Below are 19,961 nucleotides of genomic sequence, written 5' to 3'. Positions count from 1 at the left end.
CCCGGTGCAGAGACATTACAGACAGAGCGAAGAACTTCCGGAAAAATGGTGGCTTCCACCAGCATTTCACAGAGAGTGAATGGGAGAAGCGTGAATCTCCTAAGTTCAAAGGCTCCACAGATACAGGCAGCATCACATTCAGAACCGGGGGGGGGGTGGGGGGGGGAGGGATGGAGTTGACCAGTACTCTAGTCCTCGGCTGGGGTTCCTCTGCTTTGGATGGACGAGCCAGGAGATGAGAAACTATCTGTCCTGATGGCCAGTGTGCAACATGAGTCCCTGAGGTTGGGAACCCAAAGATCAAACAGTGTTACGCCAGAAAGGTTAAGAAATAGGTTAGGGATGCCTGGGTGGTTCAGTCAGTTAAGTGGCTGCCTTCAGCTCAGGTCATGATCCTAGTGTCCTGGGATCGAGTCCCACATAGGGTTCCTTTCTCGACAAGGAGCCTGCTTCTGCCTCTGCCTGCCTGTGCTCTCTCTCTCTCTCTCTGAGACAAATAAATAAAATATTAAAAAAAAAAAAAAGAAATAGATTAGAGCGGACCAGGACAAATACGTTTTCCTTCACTGGGTGGTTCTGAGGTTTTGTCCTATTTCTTAGGGAGGAAGGGGTAAAAATTGGCCTCACCACCGCACTGGGTATTCCTTGGTGTTTTGGTGTGATTATAATTATGGTTTAATTGACTACTTAGTAATCGGCATAGAGTTTGTTTGCACCTTATGGAATCCCTGGCTCTCCGAGGAGCTTGGATTCCCCGTTGTTGGCAGAGAGCCTAGATTTTCCCCAGACCCTTGGCACTAGGCTTTACTTACCGTGTCTTCATATAGCTGGGACTGCTCCAACGAAACCCAGGAGAGGTGAGGTAACAGTCAGAGATGGGATGCATAAAGGGGCAAAGAGAATAGAAATAGCCTCTAAGATGGGGGCAGGAAGGTCGACCAGACACAGGATCCACAAGGAGACAAAGCCCCAGTGCAGATGCATGTCAAGATGCACAAGCAAAGACCAAGGCTGAGAAAGTGGGAAGAAGGAAGGTCACACACACACATACGCGAACCCCGGAGGAGATGGGCTTATGGCCACACACGCCAGACAGGTGAGATTTAGGAGGAGGGGTACAGACCTGTAATAAATTGTTTTCTTCCCCTAATCTTAATTTGTTAAATGGCCGCCACTAGCACTTGTATTTTCTTAGCTCAGAGAGACTGGGGTGAACTTTCCTTCAGCTGTGGTGGGACTGTGGCCGCAGAGAGAACTTCTCTCAGGCCAGATACTCCGGGCATCCACCCCGTTCCGCCTCCATTTCTTCCAGTCATGAGCCAGCTGGTGTGAGAGATGTGACGTGAGGGAGGTAAGTGCAGGGCACTGTGGGGGCATCCGAGGGAGAATCCGGAGATGGGGGGAGTCAAGGAAGGGCTTTGGAACCCCGTTATTGCTGTGGAGGGAGAACCCCAGACTTTGGAGCTGGGGACAGAGAGCAGGCCGGGATTCTGTGCTGTGGGGCTGGGAGGGCCTGGGGCAGGGCCAGCCTTGAGTGGGGAGGCTGAGTCAGGTGAGGAAGGCGAATGAGGCCAGCTGCACCATTTTTTACCGAAGGGCAGACTCCAATCTCTGGGAACTGGCAGAGCAGTTGCTCAAAGAAAAGTCACCACCTGATCTATCCTCCTTAGTCCCGGAGGAGAGTGCTCACAGCCTCATGACACAGTCCACGCCCCGGTGAAGGTAAATATGAGGCGAGTCGCAGGAAAGAAAACAGGGTATTAAAGCAGATCCCTGAGAGCCAAAGCAGAGGCTGAGAGTGTGAGCCCAAAGTCAGTGGCCTGGGAGGTGGAGGCGTGTGTGTGTCCTGCTGAGGAGACACAGGGGCCCTTTGTGCGGGGCCTGAGCTGCCTCCTATGTCCCGGTGCTGCCGGCTCCTGGGGAACATGCCGGGGCTCCTCCTTTCCACGCTGCTGGGCGCTGCTCTGGTGCAGGTAAGCTCCCTCTCCTTCTGCTTTCCCTTGGGAGGTTCCTATTTCTTCAGGTCAGAAATGAAAAAAGAAGAAGATGGAGGAATCGAGGGAGAGGGAGGGGGTGCAGGATAAATTTCTTGGGGAAAGACTTCATGCCAGATGGGGAGCCATTTTCCTCTCCAAGGAAAGTTGGGTTTTAGTTTATTAGCTTCAGGAAAGAAGTGGAAAACATTTCTCCCTCTCAGGCAATGGCACTAAATCCCACTTTCGATACATCTGAACAGCTCCCAAACTTGAATAAATGTGCATTTTGAGTGGAGTAGGACACACACCACGGATCTGGGAGAAGGCAGCCCCACCTGGGGGCGGTGGGGTGAATGGTGCCTCTTCATTTGGGCCCCAGGCTGGGGCTCAGCTTTCCAGGGCTGTGTGCAGAACGTGCAGAGAGCCACTGGAAAAAATGATCCTGACAACTTTCTTCAATTAAGCCTGTCCTTGTTGGAGAGGAGCACTTTGGAAACACATTTCTATTTTTCAAACATTCTGTTACTTCGTCTTTTCCCAACTCATGTGTTTCTCACTTTTCATGAAAGGAAACCAGTCCATGAAGACTTTGAAATAGTTTAAGCCACAGACCAAAGGGAAGGTTAATTTAATAGGAGCAATTCATTGCCTTAGTATTTTTTTACCAAGAAGATGAAAACAGGGTGACTTATTTATGGATTTATGTACACGGCAGAGGTTATTGCTTGCACAGAGGATAGAGCTTTTGAAACCTCCTGGTGATTTGGAAACCGTGGGACGTGTCTTTGAGTTAATAGTTGATTAGGGCAGTAAATTGTATTTTGGGAAATAAGAGGTTGAAATTTGTTATATTTTATACGGAGAGATCTAAGATTATAAAAGAATCCTAACAAGAATGCGGGTGGTACAGTTTATTTCCAGTGTTAGGTGGAGCGTGCATTTCCCCAGCAGAAGTGAGATGGGGCAGCCTATCTCCCACTCCACCCTTCTTGAGAAAAATCCTATCATTGTTGTGAATGGAGAGCCTACAAGGTATTCCTACACGGTAAATATTTCATTATAGAGAGATGTGTCCAAAATTAAAAAAAAAAACAACCATAAAAAGGTGTTAAAATGCAGAAACGAGAAAGTATTATTTTGCTTACTTTTGCCATGATGAATTTTTAAGGAAGAATACCTACCATTTGTTGAACATCTGCCACGTGCCAAACACTGTGTTAGGTACTTTAGTTATTATCTTAATCCTCAAAATAACCGTATAAGGTGGATGTTATTAATCCCATTTTACAGAGGAGAATTGAGGCTCAAAGATCAAATAAATGATAAAAAGTCCTCTAAGATCACTTTATATATAGAGAGGACTATACCAAAGCTCAGCTCTGGTGTCAAAACCCTTTCTTTCTGTTACACCAAAAGAGCCTGTTTGGGTGTACCAAAAGAATTCTGTTCCATTTCTTTTCCATTCCACCAAAGGAGTCTACTGATTCTTGTTGTTTTGAGATTTTGATTTTGAAAACAGTCAAAATGTCTGAAAAAAAAATGTAACTTTTAATTTTCCCACTATTAGCCATTTCTGGGACTCTTCATTTTTGTATTTCTGAATTACTATCTATTACAGTTTTCCTTGAGATAGATCTTCCTTTCACCTTTCTTGTGAAGCAGGTATGCTAGCAACAATTTTCTCAGTTTTTGTTTGACTGGAAATGCCTTTAATTTCACTTTCACTTTTGAAAGAGAGTTTCACTGGAGATAGAATTCCAGGTTGACAGCCCCCCACCCGCATCCCCCTTTTAGCACTGGGTCTTGTTCTCTCCTCCTCCTTTTTAAAAAAAGAGTTAATTTTGGGGCACCTGGGTGGCTCAGTTGGTTAAGCGGCTGCCTTCGGCTCAGGTCATGATCCCAGGGTCCTGGGATCGAGTCCCACATCGGACTCCTTGCTCAGCAGGGAGCCTGCTTCTCCCTCTGCCTCTGCCTGCCTCTCTGTCTGCCTGTGCTCACTCTCTCTGACAAAATAAATAAATAAATAAATAAATAATAAATAAAAAAAGAGTTAATTTTTTTTTAAAAGTAGCTTTAAGATCATGGCAAATTTGAGGGGTGCCTGGGTGGTGCAGTTGGCTAAGATTCCGACTCTTGGTTTTGGCTTAGGTTATGATCTCAGGGTCTTTTCTCACTGTTTTCAAAACTTTCTCTTTACCTTTGGTTTTCTGCAATGTTACCTTGTGGCCTCAGAGAATATATAGAAACATTTCAAGACTGGAAAGAAAAACATGTGTCCCCAGGTGGGCAGTTTTGAGAGTAGGCTTCTCCTTAAGAGGAAGCAATATGAGGAAAAACACGGGGGAGGAAACGGACCTGGTGGGTCTAGCAAGTAGCAAGATGCAAAGGAGAGTGAATTGAGAGTGAAGGCTGGGGAGGAAGGCACAAACCATCACAGGCTTTGGACAGCATGCTTATAATTTCCGACCACATAGTGTACCCAGTAGGGGACCACTCATGGGCTTTAAGGAGAGGAGCAGTAGAATCAGATATGTTTTTTAAAGAGATCTCACCAGAAGCATGTGGTAGATTCATTTGGGAAGTCATTCTTGAGGAAGCAAAACCAGTTAAGAATGTACTGCTGTCGGAGCGCCTGGGTGGCTCAGTGGGTTAGGCCTCTGCCTTCGGCTCGGGTCATGATCCCAGACTCCTGGGATCGAGCCCCACATCGGGATCTCTGCTCAGCAGGGAGCCTGCTTCCCCCTCGCTCTCTCTCTGTGTGCTGCCCTGCCTACTTGTGATCCCTCTCTCTGTCAAATAAGTAAAATATTAAAAAAAAAAAAAAAGAGTGTACTGCTGTCATCCTCAGTAGCAGTCTCGATGGCGAAAGAGTGACTAGTTCTCAGGATATGAGGACACCAAGCATCAGTCACTGAATGTCTATGGTAAGTGAGGAAGAGGAAAATGACCTGGATGACTCCTGGCTTCCTAACGCCAAACTTTGGAGAAGCTGTCTAAAAGGCAGAGGTTTGTGAGAGATGATGAGTTTGGGGGAAATGGGTTTTTCCCATGGGACATTCTAGTGACAACGTCTGTTGGTAGCCAGCCATATGGCTCGAGAGCTCAGTGGAAAAATCCTGGATGGAAATTTAGTTTTGAAGCTTGCATGAGATGGAAATTGAAGGCAAGGGGGGGGTGGACAAGATTGCTAAGAGACAGTGGGCAGAGTGAGAAAAGCAATACATTGAGGTCAGAAAACACCAATTAGTCTAAATGTAAGAAATATTTGGGGAAAGAGGAATGTGCAAAAGAGATTGAGAGCATATGTTGAGAATAAGGGCAGAATTGGGATGGTCTGGTATCATGAAAGCCAGGGGAGCAGAAGAGATTAAGAGAATGCCTCAGAGAAGGGGACAAGGGGCAGCCTAGAGACTCCATGAACACAAGCCTAGCTGAGCAGCCACTCAACTTTGCAGGGAGGCCCTGCTAACCATGGCTGAATCTGGAAAAACTGAGAAGTAGACACTATTTCTACTCCCTTCTCCACTCTTGTATTTCCATCCCCCTCTTCCTTCTCCAGACTCTCAGCACTGTTTCCTCAAACTCCAACCTCACATTGTATCTTCCACTTGAATTGTAGCTGAAAGTGTTTCTCTTCGGGGTTTTTACCAGTGATAATGCAAAGGGCTGAGGGCGGATGGTGGGATTGCAAACTGATGTTTTTAAAGGTAGGATTTTTGAGTTGGAAGGAGGTTTAGACCTCTGGATCAGTGCAAGGGCCTCCAGTCTATCAAATAAAAATTGAGAGTTAATTATATAACTCACTTGCCAGGCACTGTACTAGGTGCCAATAGTGTACCCACAAATGAGCTCCAAGTTCTGGCTGGGTAACTGTCAGCCCGTGGAGAAGACAAGGCTCTTACACAGATAATTTCATTACGAGGACATGTAAAAAGGAGGCAGGAGAGGTTGTAAAAAGTTTTATGGAAAAGATGATGCCTAAACAGAACCAGGTGAAGGAGTGGGAGTAGGGGAAGTATGTTCAAGGTGAAAGGAACAGCATCGGATATGCAGGGAACTGCAGACCCTTGAACTTGCTAGAACCTGAGGCAGGCAAGAGATGAGGAGGGCCCTGAATGCTATGCTTAGGAGTTTGGACTTTCCTGTAAGCCAGTGATTTTCGGGTGTCAGGGATGAAGGAGAGGAGCAGGTGAGGTTGGTTTTCAGCTTCCTGGCTTGGGGAACCCAGTGGCTGGCATCACCATTCACTAAAATGGGGACTACTAGTTGAGGAGTGTTCTGTTGGGGGGAGGGAGAAAATGAGATGCTCACCGGCATCAAAGTGGATCTACCCAGTGGAAACTTGAGAGTTGCAAGCTTAGGGAGAGAGGTCTAGGCTGGAGAGGGGAGACAGATGCAGAGATTAGGTGGCTTGTTCAGGATCAAAGCTGGTTTGTGGCAGGGCCTGGACTAGGGAAGGAAGGAAGGTAAGGGTTGAGAGCTCAGGCTCTGAAATCTGTCTGCCTTGTTTAAATCCTTTTCCTACCACTTGATGTATATGATCTAGGACAGGTTACATAATCTGAGTTTCAATGGCCTCATTTATAGAATGGGATGTATAGTTTCTTATGGCTACTGTAACCAACCACCACAAACTCAGTGGGGGAAAACAACACATATTTATTATCTTATAGTTCTGGACATCAGTAGTCTGAAAGTGGGTCTTAGGGGGCTAAATCAAGTATTGGCAGGTCTGTGTTCCTTCTGGAGGGTCTAGAGGAGAATCTGTACTTTGCCTTTTGCAGCTTTTAAAGGTGCCTTCACTCCTGGCTCACGACTACTTTTCAGCTGTGATGTCACTCCTGTCTCTGTTTCTATCATCCTATCTTCTCTGGCATTCCTGCCTCTCTCTCTTTTTTTTTCTTTTTTGAGAGAATGAGAGAGAGAGAGAGAGAGAGAGAACGCAAGAGTAGGATGGGGTGGAGGGAGGATCATGACCCGAGCAGAAATCAAGAGTTGGATGCTTGAAAAAATGCTCAATATCACTCAGTATCAGGGAAATACAAATCAAAACCACAGCGAGATACCACATCACCCCAGTCAGAATGGCTAAAATTAATAAGTCAGGAAACGACAGATATTGGCAAGGATGTGGAGAAAGGGGAAACCTCTTACACTGTTGGTGGGAATGCAAGCTGGTGCAACTGCTCTGGAAAACAGCATGGAGGTTCCTCAAAAAGTTAAAAAGAGAGCTACCCTATGACCCAGCAATCGCACTACTAGGTATTTATCCTAAAGACACAAATATAGTGATCTGAAGGAGCACGTACACCACAATGTATTTATAGCAGCAATGTCCACAATAGCCAAACTATGGAAAGAGCCCAGATGTACCTCGACAGATGAGTGGATAAAGAAGATGTCGTCCATATATACAATGGAATATTACTCAGCCATCAAAAAAATGAAATCTTGCCATTTGCAATGACATGGATGGAGCTAGAGAGTGTTACGCTAAGTGAAATAAGTCAATCAGAGAATGACAATTAAATGACTTCACTCACATATGGGATTTAAGAAACAAAACAAAGGAGGATGGGAAAAGGGAGGGAAAAAATAAAACAAGACAAAATCAGAGAGGGAGACAAACCATAAGAGACTCTAAATCATAGAAACAAACTGAGGGTTGTGGGAGGGGATGGGGTAACTGGGTGATGGGCATTAAGGAGGGCACATGATGTAATGAGCACTGGGTGTTATATACAACTTATGAATCAGTGAACTCTACCTCTGAAACTAATAATACACTATATGTTAATTTCTTGAATTAAAAAAAAAAAATCAGATGCTTAAATGACGGGGCTGCCCAGGCGCCCCCTGCCTGTCTCCCTTTTAAGGATGCTTGTGGTTACATTGGGCCTACCTGGTTAATTCAGGATAATCTCATCTGAAGATTTTTAACTACTTCTGCAAAATCCCCTTTGCTATGTAAGGTAACATGTTAATAGATGCCAGGGAATGGAACACAGATATCTTTGAAGGGAGAATTACTATGCCCATCCTAGGTGGATAATAACTGATCCCTGCTGTCCTTATGAGGGATCAGTGATGTAATCATATAAGGCACCTGGCATACAGGAGGTCCTATGTTCTTTCATTCAATACATTTTATTACAGGCGATAACACAGACAGCAGCAAAGAGCTTACCCCTCAAAAAGCTCACATTCTTGATGCATGCTTCAGAAAATAAACATACAGAACATACAGGAATAAGATAGGTGGTAAGAAGGTCTATGGGTAAAGGCCGGGCAGCGTGGTGTTTTATAAAGGTTGGTTGCTGATAAATGTGAGCACAGACCCAAGCAGGTGGAAGAGTGAGAGATGAAGGTACCTGGGGAGGAGCAGGCTTGGAGTGTTCAAAGAATGACGTGGGTGTGGGGTGGAACGGAGCAAGCCAGTGGGTGAGTGACAGCGGGCAAAGGAAGGTAGGAGGTGGGGACCCAATGTTGCAGGGCCTTAGAGGGTAGTTTGTCTTTTTTTTTTTTTTTAAGATTTATTTATTTGAGAGAGAGAGAGAAAGCATGAGCAGGCAGTGGGGCAGAGGGAGAGGGAACACAATGCAGGACTCGATCCCAGGACCCTGGGATCATAACAAGAGTTGAAGGCAGATACTTAACTGACCGAGCCTGGTAGTTTGGCTTTTGCATTGAAATGGGAAGCCATGAGGAAGCCACCTCTTCTGAGCGAGGAGTGACATGAATTAAACTATGATTGTAAAAGGATATACATATTTATTGTATGCCATTTGATAAGCTCTGGGATAAGTACATACTCATAAAACTATCACCACTCTCAAAGCCATAAACATATCCATCGCCCCCCAAAGTTTCCTCCCGTCCCCTTTATTGTTCTTTGTGTGTGCTAAGAACATTTAACATAAGATCTAGTCTCTTAGCAAAATTTAAGTATATAACACGGTACTGTTAGGTATAGGCACTGTAGCTTATTTTATTTTAACCATTCTGCCAAGTGGAGGATATCGAGGACAAAGAGGGAAGGGAGGAGAACATTTAGGAGACTATTATAATCATCTAAAGTGAGGAATAACTGTGGCTTGGATCGCTAGGACAGCAGTGGGGGTGTTCAGAAACGATTAGAGTGGGTACATTTTAAAAATGTCACCAACAGGATTTACTGAAGGGATGGGACGTGGAATGTGAGAGGCGAAGTCAAGAGGGACCCGACCCCAAGGTATTCTGAAAAAATGAAACTGGCGCGTGCTCAAGCGAGGGTGTGCACGGAGGAGAAGATCGGGAGCGAAACTCTGGAGTTTGCTTCGGTCCCGCTGAGCTTGCTAAGCCTACCGCATCTCCACGGGGAGGTCTGGCAGGTTGTGGCTGAGTCCGGAAGGGAGGTGTGGCGGGAGACAGAGCCAGGGGAGAGCCTTGAGAGGCCTCCACCACAGAGGGCTCCAATTAGGGATGAAGAGGGTGCGAGGAACCCAGCAAAGCACCCGGAGAAGGAGCCAGCGGTGAGGAGGGAGGAGGAAGTGATGTGCTGGAAGCTCAGGGGAGAAAAGTTCAAGGAACGAGGGCCGGGTCAGATAGATAGTCTCACAGCTCACCACCCAGTATCCTAGTATCCTACCCGTTTAGAAGAAGGCTTCTAGTTCTAGAACTCTCTCAACGCTGTGTGAGGAATCTAACGGCTCCTGTGTTACCCCCCCCCCCAGGTCTGCTGCATGGCGCAGGGCGGCGCGCCATTGGCGGTGGCGCCGGAAGCCAGGCCGGGAGGAGAACCGGAAGTGCAACCCCGCAGGCAGTTCTGTCACTGGCCCTGTGAATGCCCCCGTGCGCCGCCCAGCTGCCCTCCGGGAGTGAGCCTGCTGACGGACGGCTGCGGGTGCTGTAAGATCTGTGCCAAACAACCGGGGGACATCTGCAATGAAGCCGACCTCTGTGACCCCCACAAAGGGCTCTACTGTGACTACTCAGCCGACAGGCCTCGCTTCGAGACCGGCGTGTGTGCGCGTAAGTGTCTCCCGCTGGGACCTCGGGCGACGCTCGCGTCTGTGTGGGCGCCAGGTCTCCCTCCAGTAGCGGTTCCTGTGGGATAATCCGCGGAGTTCGGCCACGCGTGGGGCCGGTTTTGTCGTAGCGGACAGCACGTGACACTGGCGATGTTTACACGTGGTCAGACCCCTCTGCTGTTTTTATTGCACCGTAGTGATCTTTAGTTATTTTCGGGTGATTGCTTTCAGTGAGAAAAAGAGCTAAGATGATGTAAGGAGAAGCAGACTTCTTCAGGCGCCACACAGTGACAGCTTTTGTCCCTGCGGTCGAACGCTGTCAATTCAGCCTTCTCTGGAACTAAAAAGGAATCTCGCTTCAAGTGTAAGGATGCGTATCTGGTATGCAGACTTACTGAATTCACCTCCGCCTTTCCAGATAACCAGCAAGCCACTGTTCTTTTCCGATGAAGCACATGTGTAAAAAGGAAGGTACGGGTACCCCCAATCACAGCCTGACCCTCGGCTTGAGGGGTTTTAGCTCTGGAGACTGATTGAGACCCTCTAAATTGACACCTCGAGGATAATTCAGGATCCTGATTTACCTGGGATTAAAAATTAAGATTTCCAACGGGATAGAAATACCCGTGTCAGCTGGACATTTGAGTCAGTCCGTAGGAAAGAATGCCCACCATGTGGGCAGACAGATTACTCCGGAAGTCTGGGTGTGAGCATGGACTGAATGTGTAGAACTGTTCAGGTTTGAGCCTGATACCCCTGTTTAGTGCTGACTAAACTATATTGATTAAGAATGTAGGCACTGGGGACGCCTGGGTGGCTCAGTTGGTTGGACGACTGCCTTCGGCTCAGGTCATGATCCCGGAGTCCTGGGATCGAGTCCTGCATGGGGCTCCCAGCTCCACGGGGAGTCTGCTTCTCCCTCTGACCTTCTCCTCGCTCATGCTCTCTCTCACTGTCTCTCTCTCAAATACATAAGTAAAATCTTAAAAAAAAAAAAAAAAAGAATGTAGGCACTGGGTTCCAGTTCTGGGCTTCATATGCTGAGTGACCTTGAGGTCAAGTTGCTTAACCTCTCTGCACCTCAGCTACGTCATATATATTTCCTACCTTACAGAAATTCCAGGAGGAGCAAATGAAATAGATACAAAACCCCAAACACCTAGCAGAATATCTGGTCGGCAGTAGACTCCTAAAAATGTTAGCTATTGTTTATGGAAATTTAACAAGGAAAACATGTCCTATCAGACTCTGGCATCATGATACCTCTTTCTCCCAAACAGTGCTGGACAAGTTATTTCATTAACCTAACAAGCATGTAGTGAGCAGCCACTACCATGCTAGGCACTGGGACCAGCAGCTGGGGACACAAGAAAGAAAGAAAGAAAGAAAGAAAGAAAGAAAGAAAGAAAGAAAGAAAGAAAAAAATATATATATATATATGCCCTGCCCTCACAGAGTCAAAGTTTATTGTGTCAGACAGATCTTTCCACATGTGATGTCACATACAATGTGGTATTTTAACAGAGCGTAGCCATGAGGATGGGGATGGGGGTGACCTCTAACTGGGGTCACAAACCATGGCCCAGGGGCCAAATCAGGTCCAGAGCCTGTTTTTGGAAGTAACATTTTATTGGAGGAGAGCTACACCATCCACTTACATGGGCTATGGCAGCTTAATGGTACAGAGCCCAGTAGCTGTGACAAAATCCCAATGGTCTATAAATGCTAAGATATTTACTGTTTGGCTCTTTATAGAACATTTGCTGAGCCATGATATAGAACGATGATTTCTAAACTTTGGTCTGAGGACCCCTTTAGTCTTAGAAATTAATAAAGACCCCAAGAGCTTTTGTTAATGTGAGTTTTCTGTATTCATATTTAAATGGATTAGGGATTTAAAAATACTTACTAATTCATTTAAAAATAAGAAACCCATTGCAACCTGATGGGAATAATGTATTTGTTAAAAATATTTTATTTTCTAAAACAGAAAATTAGAAGAATGGAATGGGTTTACAGTTTCGTACCTCTCTCTAACATCTAGCTTAATGGAAGATAGCTCGATTTCCCCATCTGCTGCTGCTTTCAATCTATTCCTGTGTGTTATTTTGGTTGACATCTATGAAGGGAATCCAGCCTGACACAGATAGGTCATTGGAAAAGGCAGGGGTATTTTAACAGAATTTTCAGATAATTGTGAATATTTTCTTTGATATTCTTTTGAATATTCTCTTTGATAAACTTGAGGAGTGGTAGTTTCTTGGAAATTAGCTGCATCATGGAATCTGAAACCATATCAATGAACTTGTCGAACTCTGTGACAATAAAATGTATTGCTCTATCCAAGATCTACTTGGAATGGGTGTTTTACTTATAAATAATTTTGTAGTATCATGCATCGTTTATTTGGAAAATGCTAGTTTGGAACAGTGGTTATAAAGATATTCCAAATATTGATATACTTAATTATACAATATTTTAAAATATAACATTAATGAATACTAATCTCATCAGAAAAGTCTGCATATTGGGTAGATATAAAGATCTCAGTGGTGGATACAGGTTTTCCAAAATTCTAATTTTTGCTTGAAAGCCTGAATTCTGTCATTGGCCAGAAAGCTGTTTTCCTTGAAGTGACAGGCTCACTGTTGATTTTCAAGGAAATGTGTGCCAAATACCTGAGTAGTCCTGGTTTCTCTGTCAGTCATTTCTTTAGGGGAAATTCCTAATAAAAAAGTGGTTGTTTCAGCCCCAAACTCAGACAATAGATGAGTTGCTTCTTCTCAAGAAGAATATCTACAGAAATGCTCTGTGGATACTTCCTATTTTGTCACACAGGATATTTAAAAGACATATATTTGATGGTTAAAATTTAATAAAGTTAGTAATTTTTACTGTGCTGTCAGGACATTATTAAGTAAAACTAGCTTTTTTTTTTTTTCAAAAGTACATTTATTGACAAGTGCATTGGCAAGGCAAATACAATGACTACCCTGTATAATCGGCTTCATGCTAAGGTTCCAGCTTTTGTACCTTAGTGCAAATATCCACACAGTGAAAACAGCCAGGCACCTCTTGGTATTCTGGAAAAGAGTTTTGGCCTCACAGATTCTCTTGAAAGGGCTTCAGTATTGCCAAGAGGTCCGAGGGGTCATACTTTTGAGAACTGTTGATCCAGGTCAAGAACGCCTCTCAGAGCAGTGAAAGTTTCCTACCATTCTCTTAATGAAAAAAGAATTAGTTACTGTGCGGCACTGTACTTAAACAAATTATGTTTGTACTTAAATTATGTATGTACTTAAACAAATTCTCTTCAGCCATTCATGTAGCCTCATTTCCTGCAAATATATCCCTGCGTATTGTTGGACATCTAGCAAAACCTTTTTTACCTTCCACCAATCCATCTCTCAGAGTCATTAACTCACTGCCATCCTCACAATGATAGAACAGGGCCTGTGCTTGGTCGTAATTCTGAAAGTGGCCAATTGGGGCTGATAGTCTACAATAAAATGAAAATGTCTAATTTTCACCTTTTACAGATATTTTGAAAAGGAGGTTCCAGACGGGGCTTAAGAAATTGAGAAAGTGACCTCATGAAGGAGATGGCTATTACCTCTGAGGTTTCTCATGGGAGGACTGGTCTATCAGTTATGGCTTCTTTGGTGATTTTGCTTTTCTCTTTTTCAGACCTTCTAGCTGTGGGATGCGAGTTCAACAGGGTACATTATCATAATGGCCAAGTCTTTCAGCCCAGCCCCCTGTTTAGCTGCCTCTGTGTGAGTGGGGCCATTGGATGCACACCTCTGTTCATACCAAAGCTGGATGACAGTCGCTGCTCTGGCACTAAAGGTAGAAAGAAGTCTGATCAGTCCAACTGTGGCCTGGGACCGTTCCAAAAGCAGCTTTCAGCAAGCTACAAAGCAATGCCAGGTGCTTAGAGGCATATTTATTTTTCATGTATTGGCTTCTAGTGGTTTTCTTTCATGTTCCTTTGATGTACCATAGGTACTCAGTAAGCATCTAATGATCAGCGGTCAGTGTGAGATTTAGTTTGGCTGCGCCATTACTCAGTCTGCCTCAGAGAGGTGTATTCTAAGAATCTCAAAAGGAAACTTCATAATGTTTTAGATTTTTCCAGTAAAACATTCCAGCTTTTAAAAGCTCTGCTGCGTCAGAAAAACTCTTCTATGCCTCTGTTCATTCCCACTCAACCTCTTCTCAGAAGAGTTGACGAGTTGACCAACTATTGTTTACATGCACCCTGAGAAAAATTTTTACTTGTATTGTTATGTTATGGGCAAGAAGTGAGAACTAACTCATCCCCCAAATTTTCAAAGGTAATTTTGCTATATGATGAAAGCAGAAATGGAAGCCTACTGATTAAAAATATTTAAGAATATGTTTAGAATTTGTAATTATTGTTTCTAAAAACAGAAAATGGCCGACATAAGATTATCTTTTCATTCGCTCTGGAAATGACGCTCTCTAGTCACCAATATACGTACAGGGGTTTTAAAGTAGGTTCCCTAGGCATGTCCCTAGTAGTCAGAAACCTATAATGGGGCTCTGTATCCTCCTGAGCACCTGGCCATTTGCAGTGAGTGTCCATATATTCACAAAGGCTCTATTCTGGTCAGCTCTAAGTTAATATCTTACTTAAGTGCTGGGACATTTTGGGGACAGGAGTTTCAAAAACACCAACCAATGAAGTACAAATGAGGAAGGACTCAAAAAGGTCAGTATTCATGCCTAGTTATTATTCACATCTCTGTGTTTTCACCCAGAAATCAAGAATGCCTCTTTATCAAAATTTAGAGCTTAGGAAATGATAGGTGCCATGGAGATACAGAGGGGATATTCAACTACACTAAAAATTCCTTAAGTTCACTTCTATTATGTAGACATTTAATAAGAGCCACTATCATCAGAGAAATGATATTTTAGATATTTAAGAACTAACTCTATGAAAGGAACTTTCTCAGAAACTTCCATTATCCCAACTGGCTTGAAAATAATTTAACAGGTTGCAGTGAATTTGCATTTACCATACCTAGTTTTTCAGCTAATAGCAAGACACTACTAATGCTCTAAAACCTCTCAAATTATAAGCCAAACTGTTCTTTCTTCAAAATGTACAGGAACAGTTGATTTTCTGCATTGGATCTGAGGGACTCAGTGTGAGTTCTTGGGACCCATGCATGAACCTCGCTGGTGAGAAAATAGCTTAGCCCAGCAGTTTCCACAAGTAAAGCCCTTTGGATCAAGTTCAGTCAGTCTCCTTTGTGGAGGTAGAGCAGTTCCAGAGGATTCACTTGGAACCTGGTTGGAGGGGATGTTAGACCGTCATTCTTGGTGGTTAGTGCTTTGCTACAAAAACTCAAAATCTGCCACTGTGCTCTTGGGAGCTGAGATCACAGGCCTAGACAGGTTTCAAAGGAAGTGTATGTTCAGTCTGAAGTCTCTCCTCTGCTTAACTTTGAAACTGTATTTATGGGCCTGAACAGAAGTTTGGTTTTTAAAATTAAGCACAATGACAAACACACACTCTAAGGTGTATTTGTGGTAGTAATTTATATACTTATTTAATGCAGACAGCTCATGGTTGGAATCTAGCTTTTTGCTCTATATGAAGCATGCAGTGAATGCCCTCATGCTTTCCTCACTGCTCACCAAGTACTAAATAAACTCTCTAAAAGCTCTTCTAGTTTTCTTGCTTTTTAATGAATGTTAAATTCCTGAACTGCAGCTCTCTGCTTAACTTTAGGGGGATTGTTGGTAATATGGTAATCTAACCTACCTTTATTTATTGCAGATGCCTGCCGGCGCTTTTAATCTGCTTCCTGCATAGAGGTCTTTAAACTGCTGTCTACCTTCCAGGTATCTTCATGTTTCTGCTTCCTCTCCCTCAGTTCCTTGTGCAATCGCAAGATCTTACTGTAATAACACTGAAAGCAGTAAAGGATCATTTTATTTTATTTTTACTTTTAAATTTTTTCAAAGATTTTATTTATTTATTTGACAGAGAGCACAAGCAGGGGGAGCGGCAGGCAGAGGGAGAGGGAGAAGTAAGCTCCCCACTGAGCAGCCTGATGTGGGACTTGATCCCAGGACCCTGGGGTCATGACCTTGAGTCGAAGGCAGATGTTTAACCAACTGAGCCACCCATGCACCCTAAAGGGTCATTTCATTTAAAGACAACAGATACTTCAAAGTGCCTAATATTTCCTATCAAGAAGGCAGTTTGCCAGGGGCAGGTAGGGAGTGTATTTTCAGAGTTTTAAATTGGCATTTTGAAGTAATGTAGTCAGAATTTTGCTATGCTTAGTTGCAGATTCAAATCACAACCTTATTCCAAGCATCCATTTTAGGATGCATATTAATCTTAAGGAAATGCTTTGAGACAATAAACCGATACGTAGTTTGTTTAAAATGAAGCAATGGCCTGATTCATTCATGGGCAGAACATGAAGCTCCCAGTGGGTTCATAAGGAGGGCTTATTATGTACTCATTGTATTCTTTTTTTTTTTTTTTTTTAAAGATTTTATTTATTTGACAGACAGAGATCACAAGTAGGCAGAGAGGCAGGCAGAGAGAGAGGAGGAAGCAGGCCCCCCGCTGAGTAGAGAGCCTGAGGCGGGGCTCGATCCCAGGACCCTGGGATCATGACCCACGCTGAAGGCAGAGGCTTTAACCCACTGAGCCACCCAGGCACCCCTGTACTCATTGTATTCTTATTATTTATCCCCTTCCCCTCCCTTTTGCTCCAGTGTCAGTAGAATCAGTGGAGGGGGCTCTGTCTATCCACCAACTTGTCCACCCACCCATAGATCTATCCATCTTTTCCTTTGCCATGTCTTTTTCTAGAAGTGATTTGAAATGGCTAGCCAATGGAATGAATACTATGGGCCTAATTCCATAGGGAATGTAGCAGTTAAGCTGAATGGATAAAATAGATTACATATTTGCCATGACTTAGTAGTATATGATTTTGATTAGTTCAATGTAATGTAGAGAGTTTTCTAAAAGACTAGATTAAAACAAGTGGAGGAAAAATAACTGGCCTCAATAGTATATCCTCAAATATAACTTTTGTATTTTAGATTTTAACATAATAGGAAATTTAACATTAAGACATTATTCTGATTAATAGTATCTTGGCAGTCTTAATCTTAAATGTCTATTTCATTGTTGAAAATAATATCCAGCAAGAGGCAAGAACCAGAGAAAGCACAGTAGTTAACTACTTAGATGAGCTGAGCAAATGGATGCATCTTACTTAGATTTTCAAAAATAAAGTATTTTTATTCTTCCTAAGAAATTGGACTGTCACATTTGATTGGAAGGAAATTTGGAAAGCAGGGAAAAAGAGAGTGATGAATTAGACCATAAGCTTATTTTATGCTGAGTTACATTACATAAAATGTTCTGATCTATTAATAAGCTGAAAAATAATGATTAAAAGTGGTCTGTTGACATGAGTACATATATGTATAAATATGTACTTTCCCCTCTTTATTTTAGCTTATAGGAATCTCCCACTTGTTTGGAAGAGAAAATGTCTTGTGCAAGCAACAAAGTGGACCCCTTGCTCTAGAACATGTGGGATGGGAATATCCGATCGGGTCACCAATGAAAATAGCAACTGTGAAATGAGAAAAGAGAGAAGACTGTGTTATATTCAACCTTGTGACAGTAATATATCAAAGAGAGTAAAGGTAACATTTAATTAGATTTAACTTCGTTTTAATTCAGTATTAAGAGACCGAAAAGTACTCTTGTGTTCTAGAGGGATAGATGGTGTGTAATTCTTATAAAAATAAGATCACCTCATTGTAACTCTTAAACTATCTCAGAGGAAAACAAAGATTAATCTCTCTGCACTTCATGGGGAAAATCTTAACTAGAGGAGAGATAATGTTACCCTGCTGATTCTCGATATTTTAACAGCTTAACAGTATGGGTCTTGATCAGCCTGATTTCTTCTGGTAGACCCAACATGTATTGTGTTTTTTAAAAATAGATCCTTTTCAGAGTCTTAAAAAATATATTAATTTTATGTAGTGGAGTCAAGGCAATGGATAAAAGATTTTGGTTGCTACATCATAATTATAAAAACAGACATTATGGACATTAGAGAACTTCTAATCTTGGTTATGTATCTCCAAGTTGGAGGGGGAAACCACCATGTCCAAAATGCTCTGTGCTTAGATAGTAGACTTGCCAAAGGACTGTGACAAAATATTTACTCTAGATTTGTTTGGTATAACTAGTGCTGGTCCTGCTTCTAGAACAAGGCAATATAACCGTCTCAAGAGTAAGTTTTAGCAACACTAAAAGTCCTTTTGTCTCCAAATTACTCCCTATCATGTTAAGTTGACAACTCAATTTTAAAGGGATTTAGATATGTCTTCATTTATTCATCCACTCAAAGTTGTCTGAGCTGTGTTAGGGAATTTGCTAAGTCTTAGGTAAATAAACATTTAATAAGACGGCCCTTGACATTAAATAAGACAGAGAAATTTTCATTCTGGAAACTGGAACTAAGTGGAGTGGATAGCCAAAAAGACTGGGAAATGGGTCCTATACTATGATGGAACAAGAACAGGGAGGACAGACTTCTGGTGAGGGAATTTTGAAGGTAGAGAAGAGAGTGCTTTAAGTCATTAAATGGGAAATATTAATGCCCTGGAAATAATTTCTTTGTGTTTCTATATAGAGTATCACTTTTCTGAACTATTGTAACCAAATTAAAGAATGACTTCTTAATGTTATGTACCTTTTCAGATCCCCAAAGGAAAAACATGCCAACCTACTTTTCAACTGCTCAAAGCTGAAAAATTCGTCTTTTCTGGATGCTCAAGCACTCAGAGTTATAAACCCACTTTCTGTGGAGTATGCTTGGATAAGAGATGCTGTATCCCTAATAAGTCTAAAATGATTACCATTCAATTTGATTGCCCCAACGAAGGGTCATTTAAATGGAAGATGCTATGGATTACATCTTGTGTATGTCAGAGGAACTGCAGAGAGCCAGGAGATATATTTTCTGAGCTCAAGATCCTATAAAACCTAGTATACATGGGAAAAGTTAAGTTTAGGTAATCATGTCATTACATAAGGAAATTAGAGTGGTTTTAAAAGGGTGGCACATCTACCTTACTGATTTAAAAAAGGGAAGAATACCTACCTATTCTCAGATGACTCTATTTAAGGCATTAGAGCCTATTTAAAATGTTCTCTTAAAAATATATGTAAAACTTGGTTAGCTCTTTCTGCTCATAGGTTTTGTCCCTCTGCTTTAATAAAAGCTTTTTTGCACCAAAAATACCTATATATGTATATATGTATGTATATATATATAGCTTAAAATTCTTAAAAGTGAACTCTTGTTAAAAATGTGTAATTATGAAATACACAGATAGTTGCTTCCATCTCCATATTCCATACATAATGGAAAAATTATACAATTTACAAGAAAGCATTTTATTCTATAAAATAATCTAAAATACTTTGTTGAAGATGTGTAAAAAGTTTAGAACTTTTTTAAAACTTTATTTTTTAAAACTTTATCTGTACTTTGATGGTATAGCCTAGGATTCCATCAGGTGATAATCATTACACAGTGAGCAAGATTCTGGGTTTACTTCTTAAATAGGAATAAGATTAAACTGCAAATATAATTTCCACTACCCTATCCTGAGTATCAGTTTATTAAGATTTTTTTTAAAAGAAAATAGAACTTCTTTGGCCATTATTGACAATTGTAAACTAAAAGTTTCTATACGAAATACTGTAAAAAATGAAATTTCCAAGATAAAGATCAAGAACAGTATCCGTACTTTGAAAAGGAAAGAAACTTAAAAACTTAACACTAAAGAAACACAGATTATTATGGCTTGAAAATAAATTGTTCCCCAAAATTACTTTCTTAAATGATAAATCCACCTATGGATTTAAAATATAAATTGTATTTAA

At 42.3% G+C, this 19,961-nt stretch overlaps 1 protein-coding gene across 1 annotated transcript; it reads left to right on the top strand.

The window, feature by feature from the left end:
- Positions 1-1,925: 1,925 nt before the first annotated feature.
- On the top strand, positions 1,926-19,052 carry CCN6 (cellular communication network factor 6; the record flags this gene model as incomplete). The annotated part of the gene is made up of 5 exons (XM_080806839.1): positions 1,926-1,973; positions 9,689-9,986; positions 13,673-13,915; positions 17,508-17,701; positions 18,771-19,052. The coding sequence occupies 5 exons, from the start codon at positions 1,926-1,928 to the stop codon at positions 19,050-19,052; spliced, it is 1,065 nt and encodes a 354-aa protein (XP_080662965.1).
- Between the last annotated feature and the right edge of the window lie 909 nt (positions 19,053-19,961).

This window comes from Martes martes (assembly GCF_963455335.1).
Source record: "Martes martes genome assembly, chromosome: 6".
Lineage (NCBI taxonomy): Eukaryota > Metazoa > Chordata > Mammalia > Carnivora > Mustelidae > Martes > Martes martes.
This window is presented reverse-complemented; position numbering and strand designations above follow the sequence as displayed.